At 39.7% G+C, this 18,908-nt stretch overlaps 2 protein-coding genes across 2 annotated transcripts; both read right to left on the bottom strand.

Moving 5' to 3' along the window:
• Positions 1-2,156: 2,156 nt before the first annotated feature.
• Positions 2,157-6,198, bottom strand: LOC138599863 (NXPE family member 3-like). The gene is made up of 5 exons (XM_069671618.1): positions 5,827-6,198; positions 4,374-4,675; positions 3,948-4,018; positions 2,794-3,000; positions 2,157-2,710 (listed from the first exon to the last, which is right to left on the bottom strand). The coding sequence occupies exons 1-5, from the start codon at positions 6,001-6,003 to the stop codon at positions 2,157-2,159; spliced, it is 1,311 nt and encodes a 436-aa protein (XP_069527719.1). The 5' UTR covers positions 6,004-6,198.
• An 8,577-nt stretch (positions 6,199-14,775) lies between these two features.
• On the bottom strand, positions 14,776-18,364 carry LOC138599862 (NXPE family member 3-like). Its single transcript, XM_069671617.1, has 5 exons — positions 17,993-18,364; positions 16,831-17,132; positions 16,386-16,456; positions 15,413-15,619; positions 14,776-15,329 (listed from the first exon to the last, which is right to left on the bottom strand). The coding sequence occupies exons 1-5, from the start codon at positions 18,167-18,169 to the stop codon at positions 14,776-14,778; spliced, it is 1,311 nt and encodes a 436-aa protein (XP_069527718.1). The 5' UTR covers positions 18,170-18,364.
• Positions 18,365-18,908: the final 544 nt, after the last annotated feature.

Here is an 18,908-nt window from a genome sequence, read left to right as displayed (position 1 = left end):
CATCTTTAAACTACTATCAGATTGTATAAGCACATTAAAGGATACTCCCTATTTCATATGCTCACAGGTTCTGTATGCATGATATTTAAAATGTAAAAAAGTGCAATATACAGAGATATCACATGTCCCCACTTTCCATCATCCACAACCAAAAGCATGACCCAGTTATAATTTTATTTTCTATAGATTATTTGGATATTTTAAATTACAAGTAATCACTCAGTAAATATATTATTGTTTAATGCATATAGTAGTTAAGTAGTATAATGTAGAAGCAAGCAGTTTGTATTGGAGTGATCCATGAAACATATTCACGTCTCTTGGGAGAATTTTGATCAATATGTTGCTGTTGCTGTTCCTACAAAGTGAATTCACTCCAATTTTTGCTCCATTGACTTTCTATATGAGAACCTCCCACCCTGCTGGATAACAACATTATCTGGAATATAAACCATCCCAGGAGTCATCTGATAACCATGTTACGCTTCAGTTCAGAAAGAATAAACCCTTGGCTGTAAGGAACAATAAACTGAACTGGTACTACTTACATCCCCAAGGTTTACAGCACTATTTAAACTAAGAAGTAGATATGAATTGGGAGAAGAGAAGCCACAACAATAATGTAATTCTGGTTCATGTGAATATTAAGAAAAATAACTTTTACCATTATGTACCATTGATTGATGTCATCCAATATTTGAGATAAAGACCCTATAATTCTGAACTATTCTTAACTGAACAGTAAGTTCCACCAAGTCCTCCTAAATCCACCTTTCTTCAGGTACTGACTTGCTGGGATGGTGAGGTTATCCAAGCGGTGATGACTGCCTGTAAGATGCTGCTCACCAGCACTGTAACCAGACAGAACTTCTCTGATGAATGGTTGAGAAGGTTCATTGTTCTAGCACCCTTTGGCAATGCCTACTTCCAGTCTCAGCCAGTCATGAGGAAAGCCCCGCAGGCGAACTTTCATGCGTTAACAGGGTGTCTGATCTAGCTTTCTGCTTCATGTTCCTGAACTGGTCAGCCCTATGCTCAAGATGATTGAAGACACGGCCCTGACCTTTTCCAATGTCTCCTGAAATTCCTGTACTCGCAAATGGTCCAACTGCTTAAGTCAGGCCAGATGTCGATCCTAAATTGACCAGATGAGTCAATGAATTGTCAGATCCAGAAATTTACATTCCCACGAAGGTAATGGAGCTTTTGATTTCATAGGTTGGCTTATTAAGAAATTGGCTTCGAGACTGACGTTTAATGAAATTTTGGGATTTTCTTTATCTGCTTGTCTGATTCTACCTTAGGGTGTGATTTCCTGCAGCGCCTGGAAAGTTGCTTTATAATCTCAAGACACAGCTCAAAGAGTTGAATGTGTAAAGCATTGTCACAGCCTCCCTAACTAAAGAAAGAAATGAACCTAAGGCTCAAAGTTGGGACCGCAACATATAAAAAGAGGTACAAGTTTAAACCCACAGGCTTTATTCAACCCAAAAATGTCATGAATACACTATGGAAAACAAAATGGGCTGGAGACCCCAGCCAAAATTAATTTATGATGGGAAGATGTTGCGTCAGCCACGCGATGGACAGTCGTTCTCAGCACCTCCCCCTAAACTAACTATAACCAGGAAAACTAGCATAAAACAAAAGACGAATAACTGGACTATCGGAGATCTCCAGCCCAAACTAAAACAGCAAACTAGCACAACAAACCCGAACAGCAAACAAAACATGCTGGGGAAAGACCTGCTTGGGAAAATTATATTAGAGGACACAAAAAAATAAAACTTTCAGTGTGTGTGTACCTTCCCCCACTCTGCACTCCTTGTACCTTCTCCCTGAGCGCGAGAAACATGGAGAGCAATAACAGGGCAAAACCAAAACGGGCCACACGTAACAAGCATTCAACAGTGTTTTTTATGAAAGCCAAGTTAACTTGGAGCTGTTTTCAGCCCTGTTCCGTCGCTTTTGTGCTCAACATCCACTGGTTAAAAATAGAGTAAAATAATCATACCTACTTAGTCTATGCATGGACTGCTGAAGGAAAATGCAGCACCTAGTAGAAACACAGGAGAACAAAAATAGTGTGGGAGAAATTCAAGTAAATGGATGTGTGCTTGAATTTCCCCAAAGTCTCTTCTTGTCCAAATCCACATCTAGCTGCCTTTTTGGGGGCACACGTAGGACAAGAGAACATCAATCATATTCTTAATGATGGGAGGTTGTGGATGAAGCAAATGTGGCAGGTGGTGAGCCAGAGTCATCTCCCAGGCGTCCACCAGACGAACATTAAGTCCTTTAAACATGGCTCTGAGGACCTTGTCTTCTTGAAGCGCGTACCAGTCACTGTTGGTAAGGGCCGATCTAAGTGTCAAAGTTTTAAGGTTTGGAGTCCTGATGACAACCAGAGTACCTGGAGACCTGTTCAGCAAACGCACCACTGCCCTGCGGATGCTCTGAAGCCGTCGGATGTAGAGCTCAACTGGGAAAGTACCAAAGTGAGCCCAGACGCCAAAAACTATGACAGTGTTGTCGCCGCCAGTTAACCCATCTATTTCATTGGCAATGTAATGCAGCGCGCTGCTTGACATGGTGTAAGAACGAAGAGGAAGACCGTGGCAGCGGTATGTTGCCAAGAATTGGTTTGCTTTGTCCAACAACATGAAAGGTCCTGCTTGTCTCATGCTGTACAGGTTGAACTCCTTGGCATCTGAAAAAAGTACAGAGTGGAGAGGTTAAGCAGAGGTGTAAATAAAATAAAACTGTTTCCAGAAATCCCTGTGGATCAGCTACCTGGTAGGAAAGCATCGAGGTATTCAAACCACTGCCTGATGGTGGAGTCTCCATACAGGTGGACAATCTTGCCTTTCAGACACTGATTGACGGCAGAGGTGGTGTTGAATTGGCGAACTTTGATTTCACCAAGTGCTCTCCACACACCCTGGTAGTAATAGCCAGAAACTCCAGACTTCCCAATGTTTTTCTTGTCCTCAGGTTGACCTGAGAGAAAAGGATGTGGGAAGAGTTATTTTATATTTTACTGATTGCAGACAATTCCCATGAAAAGACAAGAACCAGCAAATGACCCAGAGAAAAGTGAAAAGAATGGTCACGATCTTGACTTTCTTTCAATAAAAGTTAAACCATTTGTGGCACACCATTCATTTAATTTCTACAGAAAACATAAATCTTTATAAATGGGTCGATTACAAATACATTTATTGATCTAATGAGGTTCAGTTTTAGCAATACTCAAATATTGTGCATTTAGGACTTTGTACAGCTGCAGATAAAACATTTGTGCTTCTTACTGTGATCGACTCTAAATTAGTAGTTTTGAAATAAATAAGCACTTTGGCTACACAGGCAATGCAAAGTACAATCAGCCCATTCTTGGTTTTCTTCTTTTCCTGTGACTTGTTTAGACAAAAGGGAAAACATGGAACACTATCAGCCTTATTAGTTACAAAAGTTGCCTTTTCAGGGATCAAAACCTAAACTGACTTAACATCACACACCAACCTTTGAGTATGGTCTTCCAGAAATAATAATAATGCAAAAGCTAAAATAAGAGATCCATTTTGACTGCCTTGGATTCTAGTGTATCTACTAATAGCAGCCACTGAAGCTAACATGAAAATGTTCATCATTTAAGCAGAACATTGGCAGTTGTTAAGGTGTTGTTTATTATAATGGTTAACTTGTACTAAAAAGTTCTAGCTCTTGAGCTGTGTTTTTATGGTTTAATGAGCCTTTTATGGGATATTATTAATCCGGAGCAACTACATACACAGCGACTCTTTTCTGCCAACACTTTGCTCTGGCGTCAATACAGAGCTAGGTTGTGTGCGATTTTTGCAGACACTTTTACTTTCATGGTCTTAAGCACACAAGGTTTTGAATTGTTATCATAGGTAACGGTGAAGGTAGGAAAGATCCTGCTTTACCTTTCCTTTGAGGCAAAACAGCGACGTTAGCAGGTCCTGAAGCCTGAATGAAGACTTTCATGTTGACACCCCTGAAGAAAAGCTCACATAATAAAGTATCTCATACACACATTCAACATGTAAAACCAACGTCATGTTATTTATCAGAAGAAAATGCTTTAACATTCAATAATTCTGCTTCCTTAGTTGGACTTTGAAGATACGCTGTCTACTTTGTTAATATAAGTCAACGAATTGATTCAGACTGTTTTTTGTTATTCTTACTCTGGTAACATCTTTAGACTCGATCTTTACTGCCTGTTGTTACAAACTTGACATATTACACCAAGAAGAAACATAGTTAGCTCTACTGTATATATATATATATATATATAAATATGTATTATAATTGAAACTAAATTAACTTTCTTCTCTCTCCTCCCTCACCTTTGGAAAAGCTTATCCTCTGTGGCCTTGAGTGTTTGGAGTTCTTTGGAGTTTCCTATCATGTGGCTAATCCTGTCATCACAGCTCAGCTGTTTTGGCTTGTAGCAGAACCAAGGCTCACCCGTCCGGAGGTCCGTGAAGTTGCACAGCGGCTGCCCGGTTTCACGTAGGCAGACGTTACAGATGGTAGTTTGAGAAATTGAGCCTGAGCGGAAAAGGCTCTTGAAGGAAACCCTATCAGGCTCTTCTTTGGTCAGCCTGCGCAGCACTGTGACAGCCTCACTAGAGTGAACCAGCGTCACCTGATAGTACAGAGAACCAGAGTTTTCACTCAGTCATGTCAAGTTACCCGGCAGCTTACTTCATAGAGCAAATGTTTACTGATTAGCTACATGAAGCTAGCAACAGTTTGTTACATGCTACTGACAGTTTTAAGGTGACAAAAATGACAGCTGGTGATTAGAAATAAGAAGGAGAAGAATTGTTTTTTTTGTTGTTTCTTTGAGTCAGTAGAGAGGAGCGAGGAGTTATCACAGTTATATTACAAACTGTCTGCCCAAGGCTAATTCATAGATTAGCAAACTAAATAGTTAAGCACAGAATGAAATTGTTGTGTATGAGCCACATCGGCACCGGTCATGGCTGTAGTTTAATGGCAGTTACGACAGTCTGCCAGAAACAAGTGTTGTAAAAATCAGGAGGTTTTTCAGAGTTGTGATTTGCAGAGCACAATAAAGTAAAGTGTGTAAATTGGAGATGCGGTCCACACGTTCTTCAACACAACAGAAATGAACCTGGCACCCTCTTGTTAGCGAGTACAATTGGTCCTCTTACCACTACAGCCAGCCATTCTAAGTGACAAAAAACAATCCTGACATTTATGTACGGGCACCACAAATCAATCAGTGACAAACACTCGACTAGCTAACAAGCCAGGTAAAGCAAGTGCAGACACAGTTACCTGCTAGTAAGTGCTAACAGTTGAATAAAATTATACTAGATATTCACTCACCAAAAAAAATGGAGCAAGGACTTCTTGGGCAGTCATATAGTGCATTAACTACACAACTAGCCAATTAATTGATTGATAAAAATAAAAACAAGAATACTCTTAATTAAAGCCTAAATATTAAAACCCTGTTTTTAGTCTCTATAGTTCAAAGAAATATCCTCAAGAGTCTAAAAACATAAGAACCAAGCTGTAAACATGTTTATTTGGGTAGTAAAGTTGGGCATTTAACATGGAGATCAGTGGAGATTGGCTCACTATTAGAGGCAGCCTCCAGTGGTTATTAAAGGTACTGCAGTTTTTGGCACTTCCACAATGACTTAATTTATTGGTTCTGGAAGTTGACACTTGTTAGCAACAGTAAGTCAGTGGGGAGAGGTTTATATAACATATTTTAAACACCTATAGAACAATTACATTTAAAAAGATAGCCTTTAGCATTACCTCAACCTGTGCACTTCCTTCCCAGAGTAAAGAGAATACAGCAGAGTAGGAGCCATTGAGGTGATCCACCACTTGCCCGGCCACACCTGCTCCAAGTGTCTTGTTGTGCAACCGTGCAATTAAGACATCTCCTCCAGACTTCTTGGCTTGACCTTGAAAGTCGTATATTTTGATCATAACCTCCAGCTGATCCCCTACATGCCACTGCCCCCCCTCCCTCTTCCCTGGGAGAATGGTGAAGGTGCTGTGGGCAGGATCACTTGTCTGCTTCAGTGGAAGAGGAGCTGGCAAAAGTGGAGTTTCTGGCCAAGCAATCGAGTCTAATATGAGGCGTTCCTCTACAGCGTCTGTAGAGGACAGTGGCTGGAAGGTGCAGAAGCCATGATGCTTCTGAGGATCAGTGGTAGCTCCCTGGAGGTTGATGGGGGAGGTTTCTTCATACTTTAACTGGCAGGGGGTTGAGACAGAAAGATTGTGACAAAGATGCCTTAAACAAATGTAAGAAAAGCAAATGAACTAAATAAAACAAAAAGGGCAAGAAGGACATTTTTTTCTGCTCTACACAACAAAATGACACAATATTTATGGATGATAACAAACGTTGATCTGTTAGGTGTAAGCTGCTGGAATTCACTCTTAAATAGTTCTTGTTCTTTGTAGGTCATGGCGCAAGTGCATTTAGGACCCGCTCCACTTTTGCTTGTTATATGGCGCAAAATCTGGGCACACAGTAAAGCACATATTTAGTCTCTTAATTAATCAAAGATGTATTTTGCGTATAACATTAATCATATATAATCGCTTTCTTATGGCATAGCACCAACAGTGGTTGGTGCATCTTACCACACCCCATTTTAAGTCCTAGAGGCCCACAAGTGCTACTAATACAATATGGACGCTAGGTGTGAACAAATCTGCTATTTGCACTATGCACCTTTTTGCACTGCAGAAAGACTGGGCACTTTGTTTTTCTGACAATCAGGGGAGCATTAAGTAAAGCCAGTACATCTCACTGATTCCCCCAATGAATCTTTGCAGATCACAGCGGGGGAGATTGAGGTAAAGTGACGCAAATAGTTCAGGAGGGATTATAAGCTTTGAACACAACAGGGCAGTTAGATGCAGAGTCAAAAGTCATATTTAAATATATCCTCCAGATACTTTTAACTGTACTTTCAAATCCGTAGCTTTATGTGTTTTTATGATATTGACTGCTTTATTTTTTTATTACACTGTATATGTAAAGGCCCAACTAGGGACAAAAGTTCAAATTAGCTAAAGCTATAAACTCTTCTTGCAACACATCAGTTTCGTGCTCTGTACTGGAACTATGTTAAATTTTATCGTTTCTATCAAATAGAGTAAATTCAAATTCACGAGTATCTTAAAGTCCAACAGAAATCGCATTTAGTTATCCCAAACTACTGAAGTAGTTCTGTTTGGCCCTTCTGACTCCACCAGTCAGATCTGTCATGAACTTGTGCCCACTGTCAACATGTGTAAAAACCTCTGCATAAAACCTGCCAGATCTTTAACAGGTACATAAAAGCCTGAGCATTACTCCCCCGTACTCGCCTCCCTCTACTGGCTCCCTGTCAATTTTTGAATTCATTTTTAAAATTGTATTTCTTGTTATGAAGTCACTTCATGGATCAGTTCTCTCATATTTATCAGAACTCTTATTTTTTATTTCATTTTTATATTTGTTTGTGATCATTTGTTGTGTGTTTTTACAGTTTTATCTGCCACTGCCTGTGAAGCACTTTGGTCAGCTCACATTGTTTTAATGTGCTATACAAATACATTTGACTTGACTTGACTGAAGTGTGTTTTGGGCATCATTTTGTTGGGCATCATTTGGTTTTAGGAAATAGTTTCAATATTTGTCACCTATTTGTTCATTTTGTGTCTTCAGTGGGAAGAAATGGGAACCAGTAGTTTGGAACACAGCGATGGTTTTAAAATTGCAGCAAAAGATTTTTTCAAAGAAAATTACCCAGAAACTCATATTGCATTCATTTGCAACATAAACGTGACCGTTATCTGAGACACATTAAAAGACAGTTAAAAAGAGTAGCCTGAAATCTGACCAATATTCAACATTTCATACAGGGTCCACTTTTAAAGTGTTCCCAGGAAAACCAAGTTCTCACCTTCAGTAGGTCCAGGTAACCAAGAATAGCGATGAAGACAAACACAGCCAGGAAGAGGAAGCAGCACTTTGGAAGGTTTGTGCAGAACTTGTGTCTTATACAACCTTTGACCTCCATGTTTGGGGATCAGTCCTCCTCTGGTTCTGAATTAAAACATACAACAAAAAAGTAATTGGTAACTCACTCCTAGTTAAGCTTATAATATGACTTTATTAGCTAAAATTTTAACTTAATTGTTACAGTCCACATGAACGCCCCTCTTTGTGTGTTTGCTTATATATTAGGAAATGGCCGAGGCCATTATCTTTTTTTCAGAGCGGGGTGATATATAGTTATTCTGATTGTGTAAAGATTGTCTTTGTAATAATGTGTAAGAAAGATGTTGATTTTACCATTGGCCTCCTTTTTCCCCTCTGCCCTAATGCCCTTACATTTCCTGCACTATGTTATGGTAACATAATGCCGGATCCATTAAGCTCTATGGGGACATTTTTGCTGTTGTCTAGCAGTGTTGTTCTCTTGACTTTTGAGGAAACAAAAATTAAAACACATAAACACATCAAAACGTCCCATCGACACTTTCAGTTAGGCACATGATGTCATGTGATAACACAGAGACGAGACAAAGTTTGGCATGCTTGCACCTCAGCGAGGACAACAAAGGAAATCGTTAGGCTGGAATGTCAGGTCACTATCAGGAGTTTGTATTACAGGTTTTACAAGAGTTAGAGTTACGTTTTCTGCAGTCTGGCTACAAATACAGGCATTAAGGTCATTAATTATACTTTCTTGTTCTTCAGGTGTTTCCGATTGTTTCTTTAAACTTCTACACTTCAGATTTTAAAAACTGTACTTTTTATTCATCAAAATTCATTTTTAAGTTTCAGTTACTTTGCAGGTGAAGATAAATACAAAAGACAATCTACAAATAAATAAGGATGTATCGCTGAAGATCATATACATTAAGTAGTTCTAATTAGCCTTGTCTTTAGTAGCTTCCCAAAATCAATGCATCAATACAATACAAAAATACACTATAATATAAACAGTTTAAATGGATCATTTTGTTTTATGACTGCTTTTATTTTTGGTATTTTAAGTATATTTTGATGCCAATACTTCTTTATTTCAATAACATTTTTAATGCAGGACTATTTTTTGAAGATTTATAAGACTTATGGTGCATAAACAGATATAACATTAATTATTAAGTATCAACAAACCAACCCAGTAAATGTTATGGAGCACAAATTACGATTTTCCTTCTGAAATGTATTGGAGCAGTACAAAGCAGCAAATTGGTACAGAAAAACGAAAAAGTATACACATACACGAGAAGGGTTGTTCAAAAGATTTAGTTTCCACAATGTTCATAAAATGAAACTCAAAGGAATATTATGAGTCTTACCTTAGCACGGATTTATCCCGAGAGAACACAGTGATGAAATCTTAGTTTGATTCTTCAGTTTATCTCGAGGTTTTTTTCTGTTCGTTTAATTTCCTGGCAGTCAGTCAATGAAGCATAAATAAACCGTTCAGACATATGGCTGCTTACGCCTCTTTTTTAAGGCGTAGTCAGAGGGCTGTTTTTTTATAACACCATGGAAAGATGAAACTTGTGAAACACCCTGTGTTGGACAAGCTATAAATGTAGTGAGCTAAGCCACCAGTTACTCTATCACATTTAACTGCACTGAAGCTACCCCCCAGAGAAATGCAGCAAGCTAAGCTAAAGCAAAAAGGCAAAGTAGCTTGCTCTTTAAATCTATTTTCTTTTACAGTGTGTAATGGTAAAATTAATGTGAGCCTGTATCATCGTTGTAGAAGTGTACACATCGTTCCCCTCTCATTGCACAGGTTTAAAGTTATTATAATTAGGTGTTTATCAAAGACTGACTTCACTTCTCAGGCAGAAATAATTAGCAAAACTACCTCGAGAAGAGTTTGATGAGCATACTGTATTTTAAAAACTCCCAGTGATTGGCTACTCTTATCTCATTATTGCTTCACTAAAGCTTGAAGAAGAAACTGTTAACATGTTTGATAAATGACTCATGTACTCCCTATTTGCTATATAATATTCCATCTCGACTTAGCTGTTTTGTCAGACACTGTCAGGCTCCACTCAGTGTAAGCGGCTGAAATACAGCTGAGGTTTCTTTATTATAGATTTTGCCTCCCCACAGTGAACTGATTTTATTCCAAGTCAATGCTGTTGTTATGGTATTAATATTAGGAGCACTCTGTACTGAAAGTAGCTTTAGCTACATTTATATCAAGCAATTTACCCCACAGCATTTGGCTCAACTTAACCAACAGCCAAAGGTTCGGGGGTGGGGGACTTTGCAATTGAGTGTTGTGTCTGCTAAGATCAAGGCCTGGGCCAGATAAGAGTCCTTGACCCCCTTGGCACCGTGTGATGGCCTGTAACGAAGAGCCCATCGTTACTGGTGACTGATGGCTTGGTTGCCATGTAAATATTGCACACTGGGTTTGGTTAGAGGCACAACTTAAATTATGAATGGCACTTGGCACTTTGATAGCAGTATTTGCACTTTATTAGCAATCTTTGCACAGTACATTTATCACATTGCATATTTGCACATTTTAGGATTCAACATTATTTATTGATTGTGTACAAACAGTATTTATTCACGTTTTAAGCCCATGATTGAGGTGGTCTTCCGGCGGGTGCTGGCTTGAGAGCGCTGCTCCGCCTAAAAGAGAGGGGTCAGTTACACATAAAACACTCTCAAATTATTTGGTTTAGAATGCGGTTAATAGCATTCTATATATTACATGGTTTCTTTATTAATTAAACACAAAATTTACAAAGCTTTGTCATTGGTTTGATTAAGTTATACTAGTTCATTTTTCCTTTCTTTGAGTTACCTGGCTGCTGGCTCTCGTTCCTGGTTTGGCCAAAAGATGTGTCTTTGGGTGGAGTCTGGCTTTATGGAGGAGGACCATACCAAGTGCGCTGACAACATGGGGGGGGGTAGGGTTTTGTTGTATTCAGGTTTAGTTATGTTGTATGTTGTCCTCCCCTGCACGTTTAGTCTTGGTTTGGTCAGCTTGTATAAATGTCCCCCTCAGTTCTCATTTCATTAGGTTTGTTGGTTGAGTTTACATCTAGTTTAGTTATTTTTCAGTAGAGTTCTGTTCTGTAGACCTCTTTTAATTTGCTTGTTTAAGCAATATTGCTTTTGTTGAACCCCTTTGGAATAAAAATCCTGATTTTTGAGCTTCAAACCTCTGTTCCTTTGTGCCTTGACTGTTTGGTCCACGACACACCGTCAAATCAAAAATGCTTCTTAAAAACAATTGAAGTCTTGAAGTATAAACCGCAGACTGGCAGGACCTGATGCAATCAACAGTATATTGAAGTATTGACAGCAAATGCTACAATACACTCTCAGTGTCCCGGGATGGACTGACACTGTGCTGTAGGTTCCCATCTTAAATAGATTGGATGGTTATACATGGTTAACCGTGGTTCTCTGAGTGAAGAGACTATCCCTCCAGCTCAAGGCTGCTCTGGGATTCGTAACATCAAAATTATGACCAGTGAGGGTAGGTGCACAGGTGCTTTTATGCTGTGATCACTGCCACTACACAGGTAGCTTGTCTTAAATAATGATCCACGTCACCTGACCCCCTCTTGCCAGAGTCCAGGAAACAAAAGGCACAACCAATAATCCAACAGAAATGGGAGCCATGAGGGAAAATCTAACAGAGCACAGGCAACAGGTAACCAGGGTTCCACGAGCATAGACGCAATGAACTGGCACAGGGACATGGGAAGACACGGACTAAATACACTGGGGAGGTGAGACTAATCGGGCACAGGTGAGACAATCAAGGGAGCAGGTGAAAACAATAAGGGCAGTTATTCTATAACAGGCAACAAGGTTCCTCGGCTTCTCTCTGACAGAAGACCAAAGAGCAACGTTCCCTCTTTGCTGCTCTCTCTGCTTCATAAAGAGCAGCAGCCTGATAAGCCAGCTCGGCTTGCCTCTGGCCTTCGATTTTGTCCTCAGCAGGCTCTTTTCTGGTTCATGAAGCCTTCCAGAATGGTGACCCAGCTCAGCTCAGGGCTCTCACATGCTAAAGGGCAGAAAGTTTATTTTACTCAAACTGAATTTAAAGGTTCATAAATGTAAAGGTCACCTTAATCTCTTAGTGTACATCTACATTAATGTATAAGTGCAAACCCTCTCAGTTTACAGTATTGCAGAGAGACTAGACAATTGCTAATGGCTTAGAATCAATTTGGCATCAAATCAGGAGCATGCACATTCATGTTTAATTAATGTCAACTAACAGAGTCAAATTAGCTCATCTATAAATGTGAACAACACACATTTTATCATACACAAGTTTCATTAACTTTACGGTTCAGAACACCCAGAGTGCAGGAGCAGAAATGATCCCTAACTGAAAGCTATGTAAACACATTAGCAGCGGCAACAATGGCTAGCACTCTGTTTACATTGCTAGGTAGCTATAAAGTTATAAACTATTAAGCTATAAACTCTCACAAACTTCATACATGTAGTTCGACATGTTACGGTACTGTACCGCGACCACTGGCATGCATGCGCATGTAAATACATACCTAAAACAGGATATGTGAAAAAAGAAGGAAAACGTGCTGCCGTTCAGTATGGCTGCTCATATGAGAATGAGCAATAGCGGAAGCTCCTTGCCAATCCATAGCCCAGGCCACAGGTAAGGTCTCATACTGCCCTCTACTGACAACAACTGGAATAATACACTTAATTCAGGAAAGTTAAATGCTGCTGCCAGCCTTAATTATTCTGTTTACACAATTTATAAAACAACAACAACATGTGATAATACATTTTGTGTATGTCACACCATGTTTGAGAAGTGTATTTGTCGTGCATTTTGATTTTATAGTTTGACTCATGTCCCCTCTGTTAACATGGAGGAGGCGGGCTTTATGACCTATACTGCAGCCAGTCAGCAGGGGGCGCTCTAATGTTTTGGCTTCACTTTTAGGGAGCTGTCATGTCTGTGTTCAACAAACAAACATTTTAAAAGCAGTTTTCTTCTCCTCTTGAGGATGGACATTTTTACTTTTTACAAATCTGCATCAATGATGTTGAAACTTCGGCAAAGGCAGGAACAACAAAAACGGTTTCTTTTTCTGTAAACAATGCAGCACGCGGTAAAGGAAGTCTTGACTGGAAGTCATTAATCGCTAACCGCTGGCTATGTTCACCATTGTCCCCAGAGGCTATATCGTCGTTGGGATCTGAGATCATTAGAACACTAAAAACAACCGTTGTCATGACAACGCCGTCATGCTTGTGTAGAGCACTACTGATCTATGCTCAGCTGAAACTACTAAAACCCCGGATATTTGGCTTTACCTGATGCCTTATGATGTTGCTTCACTATATTATATTTTGTCTGCTATATTTCTATTTGTAGATGGTATTCATGTGATTTTGCATGCATATAGGTCTACCCACCAGCAGGCCAAAAAATTCAACCCACAGCAACAATTCAAAAGTAGCACTTTTGCGAGGGACATCAGCAAACCTGTCAACCCTGTACAGACGGGAGTGCTTCTTAGGCGAACATACTGGAATATGCTGGCTTAATTTGGCTGCAGCCAATTGCACACTTGGGAGGGGTGTCACACACTTATGTTTTCCTTGACAAATGGAAATAAATAGAAAATAAATAGGAAAGAACGGCAGACAAATCCGTTCATAGGGTCATATTTTCGACTGTATGTTGGGGGGGGGCAGATTGGTATTTTCTCCCATTTTTCGGCCCATCCAGTCGAGGCAGATGGCTGTTCAACATGAGTCTGGTTCTGCTCGAGGTTTCTGCCTGTTAAAAGGAGGTTTTTCCTTGCCAATGTGCCGAATATTGCCAAGTGCTACTCATGGTGATTCATGTTGGGCCTCTCTTTAAATAACATAAAGAGTCGGTCTATACCTGCTCTTTTTGTAAAGTGTCTCGAGATAACTCTGGTTATGATTTAGCGCTATACATATAAAATTTAAAATTTGAATTTGATTTGCTGAAAAAATCTAATCTCTGCTAATATGATTTTGTGTTTCCTTCTTTACAACTGAAGCACTAAATGTATAGTGTTTCTCCCACACAATTTAAGAGTAATATTTTCAAACTTTTGCAGATTCACATTTGCTCTTGTACTGCTGGTCTATGAAAGCTGAGTTTATAACACACACTTTTCAGAGACTCACCACACAAGAGCTTGCGTGAATCATTATTTCCGGCACTGTTGTCTACCAGCTCTGGTCTGAAACTCCCACACAAATATTATGACAAAAAAACAGCTGGGTCCAGCAAAGCAAAGGCATTCTCTCTTAAAGATATGTTTGCTCATTGCTGATGGAGTCAAACCACAGCGCAGCTGTTACGCAACAGACATGCAACCAGTGGTCATTAATGTTGTCAGTAAATTTGAGAAGCTTTGTATGAAAACTTTTCAAGATACATTCATTCTAATTTAAAAGTTTGGGCTGATGGTGGTGCGTGGCACTAGAGAACAGGTCAACTCACCAATAGGTTTCATTATCGAGGGGTTATTTCTTTATTCAACAGAAAAACAAAGTGCCTGACACAAAGACTTGGTCAACAATTGTATGTAAATCATTTTCTGGAGGCAAATATCCCTGGGGTCAGATTGACCCCAAGGGTAAAATGTGTTAGTTTAAAAAACGTGTGGGGGAAATTCAAGCAAATGGGTGTTTGCTGAATTTAGCAAAACTCTCATTGACCAAATCCACATCTAGCTGCCCTTTTGGGGGCACACGTAGGACAAGAGAACATCAATCATATTCTTAATGATGGGACGTGGTGGATGGATGTTGTGTGGCATATGGTGAGCCAGAGTCATCTCCAAGGCGTCCACCAGACAAACATTAAGTCCCTTGAAAATGGCTCTGAGAACCTTGTCTTGCTGAAGCGAGAACCAGTCACTGTTGGTAAGAGCCATTTTAAGCGTCAAAGCTCTCAGATTTGGAGTCCTGATGACAACCAGCGTGCCTGGAGCCCTGTCCAGCAGATGCACCACTGCCCTGCGGATGCTCTGAAGCCGTCGGATGTAGAGCTCAATTGGGAAACTGTTGAAGTGAGCCCAGACAGTTAAAACTATGACAGTGTTGTCGCCACCAGTTACCCCATCTATTTCATTGGCAATGTAATGCAGCTCACTGATTGGGACGTTGCGAAAAGAAATAGGAGGACCGTGGCAGCGGTATGTTACCAAGAATTTGTTTGCATTGTCCAACATCATGAAAGGTCCTACTTGCTTAAAGCTGTACAGGTTGAACTCCTTGGCATCTGAAAGTAGTACAGAGTGGAGAGGTTAAGCAGAGGTTTAAACAAAATAAAACTGTTTCCAGAAATCCCTGTGGATCAGCTACCTGGTAGGAAAGCATTGAGGTATTCAAACCACTGCCTGATGGTGGAGTCTCCATACAGGTGGACAATCTTGCCTTTCAGACACTGATTGACGGCAGAGGGGCTGTCGAATTGGCGAACTTTGATTCCACCTAGTGCTCTCCACACACCCTGGTAGTAATAGCCAGAAACTCCAGACTTCCCAATGCTTTCCTTGACCTCAGGTTGACCTGAGAGAAAAGGATGTGGGAAGAGTTATTTTGTATTTTACTGATTGCAGACAAATCCCATGAAAAGACAAGAATCAGTTTCTCTGCTTAACCTGTCTGTGGCACACCATTCATTTAATTTCTACAACATAAATCTTTATAAATGGGTCGAATACAAATACATTTATTAATCTAATGAGGTTCAGTTTAAGCAATACTCAAATATTGTGCATTTATTGGACTTTATTGTACAGCTGCAGATAAAACATTTATGTGGTTCTTACTGTGATCAACTCTAATTTAGTAGTTTTGAAATAAATAAGCACTTTGGCTACAAAGGCAATGCAAAGTACAATCAGCCCATTCTTGGTTTTCTTCTTTTCCTGTGACTTGTTTAGACAAAAGGGAAAACATGGAACACTATCAGCCTTATTAGTTACAAAAGTTGCCTTTTCAGGGATCAAAACCTAAACTGACTTAACATCACACATCAACCTTTGAGTATGGTCTTCCAGAAATAATAACAATGCAAACGCTAAAATAAGAGATCCATTTTGACTGCCTTGGATTCTAGTGTATCTACTAAAAACAGCCACTGAAGCTAACATGAAAATGTTCATCATTTAAGCAGAACATTGGCAGTTGTTAACTAACTTTGCTCTGGCGTCAATACAGAGCTAGGTTGTGTGCAATTTTTGCAGACACTTTTACTTTCATGGTCTTAAGCACATAAGGTTTTGAATTGTTATCATAGGTAACGGTGAAGGTAGGAAAGATCCTGCTTTACCTTTCCTTTGAGGCAAAACAGCGACATTAGCAGGTCCTGAAGCCTGAATGAAGACTTTCATGTTGACACCCCTGAAGAAAAGCTCACATAATAAAGTATCTCATACACACATTCAACATGTAAAACCAACGTCATGTTATTTATCAGAAGAAAATGCTTTAACATTCAATAATTCTTCTTCCTTAGTTGGACTTTGAAGATACGCTGTCTACTTTGTTAATATAAGTCAACGAATTGATTCAGACTGTTTTTTGTTATTCTTACTCTGGTAACATCTTTAGGCTCAATCTTTACTGCCTGTTGTTACAAACTTGAAATTTTACACCAAGAACAAACATAGTTAGCTCTACTGCATATATATATATACATATATATATATATATATATATATAAATATTTATTATAATGGAAACTTAATGAAAGTTTTTTCTCTCTCCTCCCTCACCTTTGGAAAAGCTTATCCTCTGTGGCCTTGAGTGTTTGGAGTTCTTTGGTGTCTCCGTTCACGTGGTTAATCCTGTCATCACAGCTCAGCTGTTTTGGCTTGTAGCAGAACCAAGGCTCACCCGTACGGAGGTCCGTGAAGTTGCACAGCGGCTGCCCGGTTTCACGTAGGCAGACGTTACAGATGGTAGTTTGAGAAATTGAGCCTGAGCGGAAGAGGCTCTTGAAGGAAACCCTATCAGGCTCTTCTTTGTTCAGCCTGCGCAGCACTGTGACAGCCTCACTAGAGTGAACCAGCGTCACCTGATAGTACAGAGAACAAGAATTTTCACTCAGTCATGTCAAATTACCCGGCAGCTTAGTGCAAATGTTTACTGATTAGCTACATGAAGCTAGCAACAGTTGTTAACGTGCTACTGACAGTTTTAAGGTGACAAAAATGACAGCTGGTGATTAGAAATAAGAAGGAGAAGAATTGTTTGTTTTTTTTTTGTTTCTTTGAGTCAGTAGAGAGGAGCGAGGAGTTATCACAGTTATATAATAAACTGTCTGCCCAAGGCTAATTCATAGGTTAACAAATTAAATAGTTAACCACAGAATGAAATGAACCTGACTCTCTTGTTGGCGAGTACAATTGGTCCTCTTACCTCTACAGCCAGCCATCTTCGAAGTGACAAAAAACAATTCTGACATTTATGTATGTGCACAACAAATCAATTAGTGAGAAATGACAAACACTTGACAAGCTAACAAGCCAGGTAAGGCAAGTGCAGACACAAATATCTGCTGATAAGTGCTAACAGTTAAATAACAGTATACTAGATATTCACACTGAGGTATATAAACCCTGTTTTTAGTCTCTATAGTTTAAAGAAATATCGTCAAGAGTCTAAAAACATAAGAACCAAGCTGTAAATATGTTTATTTGGGTAGTAAAGTTTTGCATTTAACATGGAGATCAGTGGAGATTGGCTCACTATTAGAGGCAGCCTCCAGTGGTTATTAAAGGTACTGCAGTTTTTGGCACTTCCACAATGACTTAATTTATTGGTTCTGGAAGTTGACACTTGTTAGCAACAGTAAGTCAGTGGGGAGAGGTTTATATAACATATTTTAAACACCTATAGAACAATTACATTTAAAGAGATAGCCTTTAGCATTACCTCAACCTGTGCACTTCCTTCCCAGAGTAAAGAGAATACAGCAGAGTAGGAGCCATTGAGGTGATCCACCACTTGCCCGGCCACACCTGCTCCAAGTGTCTTGTTGTGCAACCGTGCAATTAAGACATCTCCTCCAGACTTCTTGGCTTGACCTTGGAAGTCGTATATTTTGATCATAACCTCCAGCTGATCCCCTACATGCCACTGCCCCCCCTCCCTCTTCCCTGGGAGAATGGTGAAGGTGCTGTGGGCAGGATCACTTGTCTGATTCAGTGGAAGAGGAGCTGGCAAAAGTGGAGTTTCTGGCCAAGCAATCAAGTCTAATATGAGATGTTCCTCTAGAGCGTCTGTAGAGGACAGTGGCTGGAAGGTGCAGAAGCCATGATGCTTCTGAGGATCAGTGGTAGCTCCCTGGAGGTTGATGGTGGAGATTTCTTCATACTTTAACTGGCAGGGGGTTGAGACAGAAAGATTGTGACAAAGATGCCTTAAACAAATGTAAGAAAAGCAAATGAACTAAATAAAACAAAAAGGGCAAGAAGGACATTTTTTTCTGCTCTACACAACAAAATGATTTATGGATGGTAACAATCGTTGATCTGTTAGTTGTAAGCTGCTGGAATTCACTCTTAAATAGTTCTTGTTCTTTGTAGGTCATGGCGCAGGTGCATTTAGGACCCGCTCCACTTTTGCTTGTTATATGGTGCAAAATCTGGGCACACAGTAAAGCACATATTTAGTCTCTTAATTAATCAAAGATGTATTTTGCATATAACATTAATCATATATAATCGCTTTCTTATGGCATAGCACCAACAGTGGTTGGTGCATCTTACCACACCCCATTTTAAGTCCTAGAGGCCCACAAGTGCTACTAATACAATATGGATGCTAGGTGTGAACAAATCTGCTATTT

Source organism: Semicossyphus pulcher, unplaced genomic scaffold, assembly GCF_022749685.1.
Source record: "Semicossyphus pulcher isolate SPU_LCO1_2020_fin unplaced genomic scaffold, fSemPul1.0.p SCAF_20, whole genome shotgun sequence".
NCBI lineage: Eukaryota > Metazoa > Chordata > Actinopteri > Labriformes > Labridae > Semicossyphus > Semicossyphus pulcher.
Note: the sequence above shows the minus strand (reverse complement) of the source record. Positions and strands in the feature narration are given on the sequence as shown.